Raw genomic sequence first — 16,226 nt, 5'->3', positions numbered from 1 at the left:
ATGGATTTCAAAACAATTTCATCGTTTAATGCACATATGTAAGTAATACAATGACGAAAAACTGACTGAGAAATTATAAACAAATGGTGAAAAGAGTGATTTTTTTCTATAATTCCTTTTCATATCTTGTTTATTAATTTCCCAGTCAAGTCTTTTGTTGTTGAATGTACTCATACGACTAATTATATTAATATTTTACTTGCTTTCAATTTTCAGTATTGCCGGTGTCATATTAAGTCCACCTCCAGAAATCTTATCGGGAACTCTCCACAAGGACGCAAACTCCTCATCTGTGTTGCTGATGAGAGCGATTGCAAGACTGGTGGACTGAGTTGCATCTGAACTCGTCTGCCCTGCAAAGGGGTCTCGAAAAGATGGCAAATATCATAGATACAAGATTAATTGGGACAGGTCATGTTGTAATTATGAGACAAGATATTCTGTTGTATTTGACCTAGTTGGCTAGCTTGGAAATTTAGGCTTCCATCATACATATTATTTTATATTTACAGAAGGTTGTCCTTCATATCAGGGTTTTCTTGATTGCTTGATCTGGTGAATCGTGAGAGGTAATTTTGTGCCTTATAATGAAGAAAAAAGATATAAAAGACAGAAAGGGACAAAATAGAGAGAAACAGGAAATATTAGTTAATCAACTCAAGATACTTTAAGAAGAGTCTACTTTAAGATAGGAATTCCTTTCTTGTATTTGCTAAGTGCTTGTTATTGACTATTTGAAGGTAGATGGATTGGACAGAAATTTAGGCCCTGTAGGAAAGAAAATTTAGACACTTACCCAGTACGGATGGATGGAAGTATTAATAGAGAAGTGGTTGGATTTCACAGCTGGATAATTCATGATCAAACTTAAAAGAGTTCTGGATACTCCAAATCCAGATTTAGTAAAAAATAACAGGTTTGACTGTAGCTATACCATTCATAGCACCAGTTAATGTTTTAGTGTATAGGTCCATATGCTCAGATCAGTAGTACATTGTTCATGAGTTGTGCAATGAAGCTTCACTTCTTTTGGTGGTTACTCAGTCCCTTTCTCCAGTCACTGGTGAATGGTCTTCACTGCTAGTTAGTCATGAATGTTGTGCCGATGGTGAACTATATGACTTAACTAATGATGTCATCAATAAGTTTGAGTAAAGCAACATTCCACAATTACATATCTGTATTTATAAAGTATATATAGATATGAAAATGTTGCAAAAGTATTTTGAAAACGACAAAGATTTTGGAATCCAGAACGGTGAAAAGCTTCCACTCTCAACTGGGATCCGAAAATGTTGTCCCTGTGATATATGCAGATGCCCTATTAATCTACCGGGCTACGAATAATTTAACGTATAAATGCCAGAAAAATTGAAGGAGATAAAAGTAGGTTGGAATTCAACTGTCATTAGCCACATATTGAACAACACTAGTGTCATTATTTCCTTACTCCAAATTTCAGGCACATTTATTGAAATTAATGACAATATTTGAGTTTAACTGACAAGCAGGTGCCTCATCCAAGGTTGAGGGACTCATCCTATCTTTGTAAAAACCTGATCAATTCTGAACAGTACTGAAGGTGTTGTACCACAATTAATCGTTCCATGGACTTACACACTAAACTCGTCACTTTCAACTGTCATGGCACATGCAAATTTCTCTATCATGACTGTTTAGATTTGGAGACAGAAGAGGAAAAAGTTTTGCATACTGACTGACAACTCTGAGTAATATCCACATTTTACCAAAGAATTTCTAAAATGGTTTATATTACCTTCAGTCCTCCTTAATTTCACACCATCAGTACTTCAAATTATGCACTATCACACAAAGGCAAACAAATCTATGATAGTATCTGATACTATGCTAAAACAAGAATTACATAAGGTTATTTTAGCTCTTTTTTCCAACCATTGTTAACCTCGAGCGGATGAACCCTACTCTTATTTTTGTACGGTACCTGAAGAATCACTAGGTAATGATCATTAAACTTGATCTCATACTAAATCAATGAGGAAATCATTGTAACAAAATTAATTATTGTATATGATGGTGTTTGCACAATTTTTTTCTTTCAAATATAGGAATATTTGTATTTTTATTTGTATAATAGGAATGTAAAAAAGAAAAACAGTAAACTATTTTCTTATCAGTCCTCTTTCTTTAAGATGCGAGCTAAGTTCTTCAATACCACCCTCATTTCCTATCAGGGAAACATTTCATACTGTAGTTTTGATTCTTTAATGAGTATCTTGAAAAGCTGAGGCGGGGGGGGGGGGTAGGGGGTTCATGCAGCCATTAATTATTTATGAAAATGAGAACAAGGGATGCAAAGTAGACACTTTTAGAGGACAGTTGCCTTGGCCCAAAAAAGGTTAGTATACATGCATAAGTTGTCAAAAGTTGCAAATTTGTAAATTTACTTTTGTTACTGAAATTGAACAGAATTGAAACGATTTACTGTCTTTACTGTCGACTTTTGCTTGTAAACAACTATTTGTCCTCAACTTGATGGATTGTCTAATCAAATTTTCAGTTAGTTCTTTTACTGGTAAATGAATAATACTGGTTGCAAGTGGGGCGGGAAATTTCGGCTGAAAGATGGTAATACACACATAATCATCTGTATTTACTGGAATTACTCTGCATACATATTTGTGGGTTTGTGTATGTATGGTTGTTTGAGTGTGGTGTGAGGGGTGGGGTACATGTCCAAGGTGGCATACTCCATACAGAGTATATATCAATCCGCATGAGTGTTCTCCTATCTCAGGAAAAGTAGTGCCTAAAAGCTTCAGGGCAACATCTTTCATGATATGTTATGATATGTTATTATCTGGATATTTGTTGGGTAGATGTCAGAGTACACAGATGGAAGTACTTGTGTTGCAAAACTTGGGTCATTTGAGGCAATTTTCAGACCACTTTAGGCCTCCCAGCAGGCAGTGTACGAAAATGGTTTACTACTGAATGAAGAAGTTTGTATACAAGTGACGAAAAATTTAGGCTCTCATAGCGAATAATCTGATATGGAAAATTGATGTTGCCCCATGAATGGTCAATTTGTCTGTCAGCTATCCAGTGATGGATATGGTTTAGCTTGTGAGAACTTCTACAAGGACTTCGAGACCACATTACTTTGACAAGTTAGTGTGTAAGTCCATGGGGCTAATTATATGGAGTATGCTACCTCAGAACCAATAATTCAGCCGGGGAGTGGCGAATATGACACTACATGGGTTCTTTCTATCCAGGGTGTGGGGAAGGTGATTAGCACCTTATTTGATATTCTGGGCAATGAGCTTGCTGTGTCTGGAAGTACATCGAATACCTTAGGACACAAGGGTATCAAACCACTGAAAGGGATAATGTGCTTAACGTTGAAAGTCACGTCAGTTGGGCTTTTTTGAACGAAGTAGGGTTTAGTGGCTCGTTTGATTGCCCAGGTGAAAGCCCATCCCTTTATGCAGTGAGATATTACTATTGAGTATTGACTAATGATGGAAAGATCATTTTTAAACTGGCAACTACTAAATAATAATAATAATAATCAATAAACATTCTTTAATATCATTCACCTTATAGTGTCATAAACGAAGCCAAAATGTAACAAATGATAATTTTGATTTGGGGGTTATTTATCTTTTCTTTTTTATGTTCCTGTATTGCAGCAACAGAATCATGCAGAAAATAAACATGCATGCTGTTATGAATTTAAATGTCTCAGATTGTGGTAAATAATAACGCATTATCCATATATATTTCTGAACTTGTTTGATTTGTTCAAAACAAATCAAACAAGTACAAATATATCATTCTTGAAAAGAATGCAAAACAGAATGTATATAACTTACAGAATTATTTGCTCAACTTAACAAAAATACAAAAACAACAGAAATCATAGTTTGAAAGTAGAGGAATGTGAATTATGCCTTAATTGTGAAACCACTAAATATCAGAAATGTTTGCATTTTCTCTTGTGAATTGTTTTGCTGACCTTTGACGTTAAAAAGATAAAAAAAAAACTAAAACAGGTTAAAAAAAAAAAAAAACACTTTTATCACTTATCCAATTTTTTTTGAGGAAAATGTTGACATTGATATTAAATGACATCATCATTATATAGTTTCACATCTTAATGCATAAACAGCAAACAATTTATCAAAACCTCTGAAATGTTGGCCCAACATCTTCATGATTGCTTTCAATATTACTCCTTTTTAATTTTTTTTATTAAGAAACCCTCAAACATGACGTGAAACTTCGTTCATTAAAATAATAAATATTAACAGTTATAGGCACCATAGTTTTCTTGTATAAAATTGAAAATTTCAGATGGAATGAACATTTACACCCTTGTTCACTCTGTATGAAAAAAAAAAAAATAGGATTCTTTATTTAAAACTAATTGCACATTTTTAATGCCAATCGATGTTAAAATTTGACCAATACCATAAAATAACAAGATGCTGTTGTAACCTTAAAATTTTTTTGGTTTTGCAAAAACTAATCAACTCACATGACAGAATTAACATATTCGCTACCAATCACAAGGTACACAGGGTATTAAAGCACTGAAACTATAAACTGAATTGTATATCATTTTGTGACAAATATTTTTACAAAAGTTATGTATTTACATAAATCTTCTATTACTCAATGACATATAAAATCTATTTTATCACAAAATTACACCAACATTTTTTGACTAAAACATTACAATTATTTTGGTATGCAGGATATTAGCCAAAAAAATAATTATTTTGGAAATTTTAAAGCACACAAAAAAGCAATATTCATGAGGTGAGACACTGTTCCTTACTTATTATAATAATCTTACATTCTCTCAAGCACTTGAAATTTCCAAAATATCATATATATATATATACATTACCAGATGGTCCGGCCACCCCCACTAAATAATGAATTCACTTTTACTTAGTTGCCATGAAACTTTGATGCAAGCTCTAATTTTAGAATTGTTTTAGTGCAAACTATTTGCAGCTTTCAAAGGTTCATTATTATATGAAAATGTGATTAATTGGTAGTCTTTACTCTTGGCATCTTTCAACCATTCTGAGCTATGTGTAATACATGCTAGATTTATGAATTTCTTGATTCATATTGTATTATGCAATACAGTTGTACCATTATGAAGACAAAACATGGATTACATAATAATAATAATAATAATAATCATAATAATAATGATGTAATGCACATGGCTAACAATGTAATTGTTAATGTAAATGTTGCAGTAATATTAATAATATAGACCATTTAATAACTATATTGTTGCATAGGTGTATCACATGCTATTGGTATCATGCTACATCATTATACAATTGTTGATATTTTTTTCATATTATGATACAATAATTTATATCTATAGGCCTACTATGCAGTTCATGTAACTAACAACATTGTTCATGTCATATTACAGCTGTAGTAATGAAGGCAATTTCACAGGCATGGTGCACTTAAAGCTATCGTATGGTTGGCATGACCATAAAACAGCTGGTTTGCATTGAATGTAGATAAAATCTTTGATGCCATATCAACACTTAAAATCCTCTTCCAATATAAACTACATATGTCTTATTTGACAAACAATGAAAAATAACTTGTAACTTCTGCTTATTTTTTACATTTTTTTGGGCATGTTGCTTCAGTGTTTATTAAAAAAGACAAATTTCGGGCAATAAACAATACAGTTGAATTAGAGAATTATGTTAGAATTGTTTAAGCAATTTTGTAACACTTGGTCGCTCACTATAAAAATTATTGTTTTTCAAAGCTAATTGGTACAAATTATTTTCATTCTCATAATTGAAAAAAAATTGAAAGGTGTTATCCAAGTTGGTATATTTTCCAGACCAATATTAAGGCATTGTTATATTATATCTGAATGATCTGATCATAGCCAATAACAAACTTTGAAAGATATTAAAGGTGAGGATCAGTTCTGGATTAAACTGCAGCAGAATTTTTTACTGATCTTAGTCAATAATCGATACTTTGAATAAAAAAGAACAGGATTAATTTCATGACCATTAGTAGCTGATAGCTAAAACTTGAGACAAAGTAATTCAATACATTTTTGGAGCATGCTGGCATTTGGAAAATTTCCCTGTGACACCATGCTCTGTTAATTTTTGCTTTATTAAAACTTAAATCCCAAACAGATACACTGCATACACATTTACACTCACCCATACAACATATCAATGTACTCATAAAACTACTAGACATAACACAACAAGTTAAATAACCCAAATCCAAAACTCATAGTACTTTCATGATACCAATGGCATAACTCATTTGTCTCTATATACAATATAACATATACACATTTCAGTGATAGACATGTGTCTTTTCTTTTGGAAGAGTTTGCTATTAATATTTAGTACTGTTCACCTTCTCTCACTCACACACATTCTCACCTTAGGTTTGGCTTCCCTCAAATTTCATGCAATAGTCTTTAATCACTTGCAAGGAGCCAGAATAGAAAATGTTAAAGGTTTCCTCAAAATTAGGATAGGATGGCTGCTATGGTAGAATCACATGATTGATAATTTGTTTGCTTGAGGCCTTTTGTGTTGTTACAGACATTCAATAAGTCATTTGGCATTTTAATATCTCTCTTCAATTTGACAACCACCATCTTTGTATGGGGGTGCACAGAGGGGGGGTGGGGTGGTGGTGGTACTAAGATGTTATGTTATGGCCCCTCCCCTTCGACAAATGTTGTTAAAATGGGAGATGTTTAGATGTAACGTTTTGAAAAAATGTTGAAGGATTTTTGACTGTTCAGGTTATACTGCACTAACATGTTATATATTTTTGGAACCGCACGCTAGCAATTTGACGTGCCTATATGTGGTTGCACCCATGTCTCTCTTCATTTACTAACTTTGATTTTCCTTGATAGCTATGGGTGCTGCCTATGCCAAAATTCAAGTAATAAAGTATAACAAAGGAACCTTTGATTGGTAATGTTTACCATTAGCAAAAATTATTTACATTCACAATTAAAATATGAAAAGGTCAACAAAAGGTGAACGGTGATAGTGATACTATGACATCACAAATTGTCAAACAGGCAGGTTCCAAATTCTGATTTTTTAAGAGAAAAAGGGATAAGAGAGAAAACCAAGAAGAGAAACAGTGAAATTAGCAAAATAGAGGAGTTATAGAAAACATCTCTATCACTGATGAGACACCTGATGAAGTAGTCTTGCCTCTCCTTGAATGTATTACAGGTCCAATTAGACAGGCCTTCAGCATGTTTCTTCAATATGCTTCCTTATCCTTTGCCCACTCTTGCTGTTTGCCAGCTCCAAAGATAAGGAATGTAAGTAACCCTACGACATCTATAGCAGCTGAGATTATGAAAATTTTCAGCCACTGCACTTTATCGTCCTGAGAAAGGGAAAAAAAAGGAAACGGTAAAACTTTTCAAGATCGACACCTGTTTAGGTTGAGCACATAGCATGGTATTAGTTCTGCTACATTTTGTGTCATAACAGAAATTAAATAACTTGAGAATGTTTACCAGTTTGCTAACCAAACATCACTTCATCTTATGCTAACTCTATTGTGGTAGGCAAGGTTTAAGTCCTAACCATCTTTGCATATAGGTATTGGGGACCTGCATTTGTTAACTGTTATTACTTTCTACACATCGATAGGAATCAGATACTCTGCCTTTCTTGCAAATAAAGTGGCTTACTATCAAATGTAAACTTTTAATGACCCAAGTTTAACCAAGTATAATTTTGGAAATCAAAACCATTACTGTTTTAGATTTTTTTCAGATCATGAAACATGTTATTAAGCAAGGACAACAATGGAAGTTTCGAAATAGATGATATTCTCACATACTTCCAGTCACAGAAAACTTGCACAATAGGCTAAAACAACATACTAGTTTTGGCCAGCAATTGCACATACATTCATTGTATCATTAATTTGTCAAAATTCTTAATTCCTTCAGAACTATAGTTACTTTAGCATGCAAGGAAAGATTTCTGCTTCCATATTATAAGCTGTCACTTTGTATACGTTGCAGCAATTAAATATGTCCACAGCTCGAGGCTGACCAGATGACTTAAAACAACTGCAATGCCGTCACGGTAACGATGACTTACCGATGCACTGAGGAAGAGTGACACCACCGCAGGACCGAGGAATCCTGGAATGGTACCGGCGGTATTTGTGATACCCATCAACACTCCTGCGTAACGAGGTGCTATGTCCAGGTGATTGACGTTAAAGCCGCCAATAGTGATACCAAAACTACCCACGGCGCAAACCAGGCAAGTAACGGCTAATACCACGTTGCACCCTGCCAATCCAGCCCCTATCATGAATACTCCTTGAAGAAAAAATCCTATAAAAAAGAAATTAAAAAAAAAGAGAAAAAAAATTCAAAAAGTGGAATATCAAACAGTCCTCTGGCTAATTTGCATATATAATAGTCGAGCCAAGAAGTGTGGTCTTGCATTGATGCTGAGAGGGTTAACAGGTGTCCTTTCACATTCCTAACTCCTTGTGAGTGATTGGTGGAAATTCACATGACTTTAGATATAATTTTCTTCCATATTTTATGAATTAGGAAAGTCGTAGTGGCACTCGCACACTGTGGTACACCCGAGTTTCATTTTGGCATGACCTAGGCTTTTGTCAGGTCAACTCCACTTTCATACTTAATTAATAATGAGGTAAAAATCTGATTGTTCTGTATGCGCTGCTGATTTTTTAATTTTATCCTATATTTATACGTTTCTTAAAATCAGCCATTTATGGAACTGAACTTAAATGATTTAAATTCTGGATCAAACTGCAGCAGAAATTCTCAAAGTCTTGGCACTTTTTGAATCATAAAATATTTTTCTTAAGATGTTATGACTTTTCATGTAAACTCGATTTATAAATCAAATTAAAGGAACACAGTATTCATGATGAAAAAAACATCAACAAATAAACAACAACCATGAACATCTTACCAAGTGTGTTAAAGAGCTTCCTAGTTGTATTGGTGGACAGTATGTTTCTGCTTCTCAAAAAGTCCGCTAGGGAACCAGATAGGTTACTGACTATATATTGGCTGATGTAAGGAAGGCTTGATATGAGACCATTCTGATATAGAAAGAAAAGGGAAAGTTCGAGAACCTGGAATCTTTCTTTTCTTTTTTTTCAAGGCAAACTGAAATGAGAGGATAAGGTGGAGCAGGATGTACATAGTCCACGGTGGAAAAGTTCCAAGATGGTAAGTTGAGGGTGGGGGAGGGGGTGGGGGGTATCAGGTGGAAAAGTACCAAAAGTCTTTTAAGAGTGGAAAGGGAAACAAAAACCATGACATTCTGTGCAAAATGGATAAAAGTCAAATTCTCATCACTTTACCTTAAGTACTAATATCCTTCAAATTTTGCTGTTTTTTCCCCAATGTTTCATTTTCATGTGTTCACCAATATTTTGTATGTTTACCCTCCACACATATGAGTTTTAGTACTAATACAGTCAAACATATAATAAATAAGAAAGACAGCTTGAGACTCTTTAAGAGGAAGCCTAATGACAAAACACATCAAGATTGTAATCTGTAATTCTCCGACAATTTCAAAACTTTACTTTGCGTAAAGCATTACAAACCTTAGATATATCAAAGCGTAGTACTCCTTTAAAATACGTCGGAAGATCGGTCAGGAGGGTGTAGAAAGCCCAGTTGTTGCAGAAATGTGTGATGATGAGAGCCCAGACTGGTACGGAAGTAAAGATTGAGACCCAGGGGATTTTGCCAGCTTCCTGTATAAAACGGAAACAACTTTATTGAATTGAATTTATTGTCCACAATCGGAAATTCGGCCTTCACAGGTTGTAAAGCAAAAAAAAAAAGTGTGTAAGTATCAATAGACTGCAATACACATACATTATTATTACGTGAATTTGAGTTTATTCTCATGATAAAAAGAATAAAACAATACACTAAAAATGTAAATGCATAAAACCAGGAAATGTGTTTACAAGATCATAACCAGACTGCCCATGCTAAGAAATGATCCTCATGTTATGGTTTTATGCTGATAGTTATTATAAAAATATAAATATTGACATATTTTAACTGATACCTTCAAAGTTTCTGATCATGTTTGCCTTAGTACTTACAGTATAATAGAGAGAATGCAGTACAAACAAAATGTGCTACAAATGTCCCACTTCAGAAGTGTTTAACTTCAAAGTCATAAATTTCAAACAGATATTAACCTTTTTATTTTCCAGGGAAGAACTAATAAACTGGACTTCCTCTTGACTGATCATGAAGTGGTCAGCGGGCGAACTGGATACGAGAAGACACCAGAGTATAAACCAAATAAAACCACAGGCACCTGCCAAATAAGAAACACATCACATAGTTCAAAAGACATGGGACAAAATGATAAGGATTCAATGGCAACCATTCAATTTACAAATGAAAGAAATAATGAAATAAACACAACGAAAAACAAAAAATAAGGTTAAATCTGTGTTTTTAATGGATATCACTTTTTTTCATCACACAATAGAATATTTGTTTTAATGTCAACAATTTTTTGTACAAAGATTTTTTTCTTTCTTGGGTGTGCAAATATTCACACATGTAGTCAAAATATTAAGGTAAAAGGCCAATGTTATGTTTGGTTTAATATAAGTCAGTGTGCAGAGAACATTGAGACTTGAGGCGACTTATTGTTAGTAAAAGTGTTCTTTTAGACAAAAGACCAGACAGTTACATTCTTCCATCAGAAAAGTAACATTAATTTACAAATCAATGGATTATCACAAATGTATACTGTACATACAAAGACACACATACATATACACACACACACATTTATTACGCTGAATTCCTCTCTACTGATATTATTTTTCATGCTACTTCTAGGCCACCGCATAAATGTGAATTGACCTGTGACCTTTCATTCACATTGTATTGCAAGGTACTATGGTTTCTTGGAAAGCAGCCAAGATCAACTTTAATCGGACCAACAAAAACTCTAAGAGAGTTATGTCATTCTTCTGTGTTACTGATGGTTGATATTTACTTCAATAATGTACCAATTTATTGTACTTTTGCAAATATTAAAGCCTCCCCCCGTCCCAAAAAATAGAAAAAAACCAGAAAAAAATATGAACAAAATGATTTAATAACCTGTGATATAAAACACTGATGGCCACCCTCCTAGAAAGTCACTATCGCAAAGTATACCAGCAATTGGTAAAAAGACTGCCGTACCGAGGTAAGAACCTGAGGGAAGAAAATAGAACCATCAGAATTTTGTAATTCATCTCTCATTAAGTATTAAAGTACTATTGGAGAAATTCTCCTTGTTTTAATCTCTGTCGCATAGATGGGGAAACCTTACAAATAATCCTTCAAACAGTTTCAATCAAATGGCTGAATGTCATCATAGAGTTGTTTGAGCAACTACATATTGGCTTTGATGGGAGTTGTCGGTCAACACTTTTTAAGCTATACTGCTTTACCATCAAGCAATTGACTTCAGAAGATTGGATATTTCAAATGTTTTATTCTCTTGTTTATTTTGCTTTCTAAAGAAAACTTTAACATAGTCAGATGTTTCACTAGAGTATGTATTATATTAAAACAGTGTGGAAACTCAAAATTATTGCAACTTTATGATTTCAAAATAATGTCTCTCATCTAGCAAAAAAAACATAACACGAAATATACTGGGCAGCTTTGTCGCATTAATGTCACACGGGATGTTAAAACAACTAGAATTCACAGGAGCAGGAGAAATTTAAAACTCGTTTACACTTGCATGAATCTAGTCAGAGGTTAATATAAGGTAAATATGTTTTGAAAAATCACCTGCATAAGCAAAAGCCATCAGTTTGCTCCTCTCTAAGGGTGGTGCCCATCTTGAAAACAGAGCGTGACAAGCTGGAAATGTGACTCCCTGTAGAACCAGATAAGAATTGCGCATGACCATTTTCTTTTGTCTTTTCGTGAGTGATTGTGATGGGTAACTTTCATTTAGATTTGGGTCAGAACTGTTGTAAACACAACAAAAAATAAGTTGATAGTATCAGGTGAAAGGTTGATTATGTGTCACATTAAGACTTGTTAATGAATTTATGTACAGGATCAGGTCAGATATGAAATCAGGAATTTAGGTGTACTAAAGATCTGTGGTTTTGTTTTCTGTTCATCATAAGTTTTACCCAAGTAAAAGTCTTACCTCACCAAGGCCTTCTAAGAATCTTAACACCATGAGTGCAAAAGGAGAAAGATGAGCCACATAGGGGGTCATGACCGTCAATATCGTGGTACACAGGACGCCGATGCCGAAGGGCCATTTGGCACCATACTTCCCTGCGATGATACCTCCGGGGATTTGAGTTAGGATGTACCCGTAGAAGAAAGATGCCAAGATTTGACCCTGAATTGTAGGATTCCACTGGAAAGGTCCCTCCTTCAAAGAAATGAACAAAATAATTAGAATGATTTGTCATTTCTAAAAAAAAAAATGAATTTGAATGAATAAATATATGTGTTTAACATCAATGCATGACTAAAATTTCAGACATGTATGATGATATGACTTGTTACATATACTGTGTAAGTACCCTGACATGGGAAGCTCTCTAAGACATGACCAATTCATTATGCCTAAAAATGTCAACATTGTTGTCTGTAATAAACCCCTCGTGAACTACGACTGTACTCTTGCTTTCCAAATATAAAACTTCAAAAGACAGACATCTGTTTGCAGTTGTATTAAAAGTTCATGTTTTATACTGGAATCCATCCTTGAACTATAAAGCAGAATTATTTAGTCACATTTTTGCCCTCTTCATGACGAAAAAGTGTCGTAAAGAGCCATTAGAGGTGAAATATATATTCCCTCTCCCACAAAGAATATATATAATGATAATACTGTATATTGATAATGAACTAATATATGATACTAGATCCCTGATGTTAGGCAAAGAGTTTGTCATCCTTGGTATCTTTCAAGTGGACAGGGGGAAGGGATGTCTGCATGTACCCCACCATATCTCAGCCCGGCTACCAACCTTGTCTGATTCTGTTTGGTTGTTGGGTAGTGGGCAAGCATTGGAATAATTTTTTGGTGGTGCATTTGAAGAGCTGTTAACCATGGCCACCAAGGCCACACTCAAGTTGACCCTCATGGCATACACGTTGAAAAAGCCGGCAAAGGCCATGAAGGTTACGATGTACCGCATGGGTATAAAACCCTTCCATGAAGGTTCTATGAAGAGAGAAAATGAAGAAAAAGAGACATTTAAGTGTAAGTCATATTCCTATAGCTATTCCACTCTTCAAGATATTCAATAGTCTTTTAAAGATATTTAAACGTTTGAAATGCAGCTTTAAGGCCCTAATTGATGCTGGTTGCAATGCCTCAATGCAGGCTTGAATGTGATGTTAATCCTTTGTTTTATTAATTCTAACACCACAACCACAACCTTTATAAGATATGATAAGAGATAGGATAAACTTTATTCAACCCCACAAAGGGTAACTGATTGCTCGCATTAGAACAGTATTATACAAATAAAGTATACTAAAAAGTTACAAAGGGGCAAGAACAAATAAAATAGCAGGACACATACAAACATTGCACAGTGACAAATTAGCATTTAAAATTTAAATTATGAAGTTTAACACATCATACAAACATCATACAAACAACTAACAACCAAACTACAAACAACAGAGTACATTTGGATGACAAGCAACACCCATTTGTCATTCGCCAAACTTTCTTCCAGATCCCACCACCATATTAAAAGTGTCCACAGAAATTTCCCTGCATGTTATGTTCAGTCCTAGAAAATATCTTCAAGTTTTGAAAATGGCCCATGAATAATGTCAGTTTTGATCCTTTTAGCCTCCTATTTGTACCGACAGCTTGAACCTAACTAAATTATTGTTTTACAACCACAATGTCAAGTTCACTGATGGCTCACAGACAAAGGCAACCCTGACCGTTGAATAGTGTCAAAGCCCAAGATTAACATGAAAAGGATCTTGTTGCACAAAGTGATGGATAATGAGCCTTCCAATTAATGTACATCATGTTTTTTTAGCATTGGATTTTTATCTCTAACAAAATGCTCGTTTCTGGATGAAGTGTTGTAAGGGCATAACCTCGTAATATAACTTACCGTACTGGTAAGTTATATTATGATAACATTCTCTGGATATTGAAGAGTTAATTGTTGCATGGTCTCAGGAATGTTGCAAAGGACTTTAAGATCTTTTCAAAATTAAAACTGTTGGGGATTATTTTTAGACTTACGTTTGACTTTATATCTGAGATTATCATCGTCTCCTATTAGAGGCTCGTTATCTGCTGGGTTGATGGAATGGTTGTCGTGTTCCTCTTTGGACTCAGCCATTTTGTTTCAATGAAGAATGCTCAAAGTATACTACTGTATACAAAGGCAGCTCACAGTTCTTAATATCTGAAAAATATGAAATGTATATAATTATGCTAGATAAAGCCAAGCTAGCCAATAAAATGGATGAATTCACATCATTTTCACATAAATTCAACCATCAGTGTTTTTAAAGCAGCTGTCGGACTATGACTGGCCATTTCTGGTGATTTTAACAAACTTATTCACCAGTACTACCGAGATTGTATGAACTATTGTAACTAACATGCCACAATCTTTCACTAAATGTACCTTTATTAGCAAGTAGTTAATGATTCCCTTTTGTCTATGAAACTTTTTGCAGCCTCATACAGAACAATTTCATACATTAGAGTTACCATCAGATAAAAAATCTGTGGAGTAAAAAGAGACATAATGTAGGAAAAAAAAGTAAGAATTTAATATATTAGACAGAACTTGCAAGATATATGATGCCAGTATATACAGGAGAATCTGCAGGAATTTAAACAGAGGGAAGGTTAAAGGTCATCATAATTGGTCACAGAAGTTGCTAAAAAGGTTTCAGTTGTTACTTCCAGGAGATTCTGACTCTCCTGGTAATTATTTCTCCCTCCCCCATTTATTTTATGATAATATGGGTATCTTTGGCAAAGTTATTTTTCTTTTATTTTTGTCCCTCCTTATCTCAATGCTCAATACCAAAACAATCCTGTGGTCTCAGAAAATCTGTTAATTGCATCTGAACACCTGCCACAAGGCAGATTCTATGGCCATTTTTTTTATTTTCCTCCCAGTTTAGATTGATCATTCTCAAATTGCCAGTATTAAAGTAGTAATCAGCTTTCTTTCCTTGTATACAAAAAATCATGTTCAAGGTATGTGACTTTCATGGGTTTGATCACAATTTGCAAGATTTTGCCAAGACAGCCATAGCTTTAACATGAGACAATAGCATACGACACTCAATTGATCCAATTGTTATTCTCAATATTTTATGGTGGATTTTCATTTTTTTTAACATGATTGTCGGGTAATGTCAATGATGATGCAGTTGCTTGTTTAACTGTCAGTTAAATATGCATTGCAATTAATAGTGCCTCTTCAGTTTTACATTAAGATGGTACTTTTACATATATTAAGACCATTAAAACGTACAAAAAAGCACTAGTTCACTGCTTCGAAAATTGGGAAAGTAACAATTAACACATGAGTTTTAACAAAGAATCTGAACAGATTCTCGCAGTAGAACTACACCTGCTATGTCGCATATGGTTGACAATTGAGTTGCAGCAAGAATTTGAACGCATATAAAGAGAATGGTTTGATCAAAGGAAAAATTGTAATGGCGTAACACTAACAGGATGAGCCTAGGAATATCTTATTTTGCTGTAAGATCACATGGTAATTTTGTCGTATTGTGTCTTATCCAAGTAAGAGATTGTTAGTAAAGAGTATAATAACATGTATGCAACGTGAATGTTCAAATAAGCTGGTCAACTTACGTTACACTATAGAGATACAGTACTGTAAGTCAATGTGAAAGACTCACCTGGAATTAGTTGACGAGTGAGGTCTAACTTACTGTAGTCCCTACAGTAGATCGTTACGGTGATAACCTCAAGAAAAGCTTTTCACTTCAGATACTTTTACGATCTGCATGATCATTTTTGTTATACGGGTACAGTACAGCATAAGAACGTGCACGGCTAATAAATTGTCAGTGTCAGTGATACATCAGTCACAAGACCTTCACATCTATCAGTACAGTATCACTCTGCGATAAGGCTACT

The 16,226-nt window shown here is 34.2% G+C and overlaps 2 protein-coding genes across 2 annotated transcripts in view; one reads left to right on the top strand and one right to left on the bottom strand.

Moving 5' to 3' along the window:
* LOC139959928 (AP-5 complex subunit zeta-1-like) overlaps window positions 1-4,058 on the top strand; it is a 21,840-nt gene extending 17,782 nt beyond the window's left edge. Inside the window, exon 18 of the mRNA XM_071957865.1 lies at window positions 217-4,058. Within this exon, the coding sequence (XP_071813966.1) occupies window positions 217-331 (115 nt within the window). The 3' untranslated portion in view covers window positions 332-4,058. The remainder of the gene's footprint in view (window positions 1-216) is intronic.
* Window positions 3,848-16,226, bottom strand: LOC139959929 (sialin-like). Its single transcript, XM_071957867.1, has 11 exons — window positions 15,986-16,226; window positions 14,337-14,502; window positions 13,087-13,283; window positions 12,249-12,482; window positions 11,879-11,966; window positions 11,195-11,290; window positions 10,270-10,391; window positions 9,658-9,810; window positions 9,012-9,144; window positions 8,154-8,395; window positions 3,848-7,425 (listed from the first exon to the last, which is right to left on the bottom strand). The coding sequence occupies exons 2-11, from the start codon at window positions 14,434-14,436 to the stop codon at window positions 7,297-7,299; spliced, it is 1,494 nt and encodes a 497-aa protein (XP_071813968.1). The 5' UTR covers window positions 14,437-14,502; window positions 15,986-16,226; the 3' UTR covers window positions 3,848-7,296.

The sequence above is a fragment of the Apostichopus japonicus genome, chromosome 19 (genome assembly GCF_037975245.1).
Source record: "Apostichopus japonicus isolate 1M-3 chromosome 19, ASM3797524v1, whole genome shotgun sequence".
Lineage (NCBI taxonomy): Eukaryota > Metazoa > Echinodermata > Holothuroidea > Aspidochirotida > Stichopodidae > Apostichopus > Apostichopus japonicus.
The sequence above is the reverse complement of the archived record's forward strand: the minus strand, read 5'-3'. Positions and strand labels throughout refer to the sequence as shown.

Coding starts and splice junctions, on each gene's coding strand:
- LOC139959929 (XM_071957867.1), bottom strand. CDS start 14,436: ATGGCTGAGTCCAAAGAGGAACACGACAACCATTCCATCAACCCAGCA. Junction 9,811..10,269: donor CTTCCCTGGAAAATAAAAAG/GTTAATATCTGT, acceptor CGTTTTATACAG/GAAGCTGGCAAAATCCCCTG. Junction 9,145..9,657: donor TACGCTTTGATATATCTAAG/GTTTGTAATGCT, acceptor TTTCTATATCAG/AATGGTCTCATATCAAGCCT.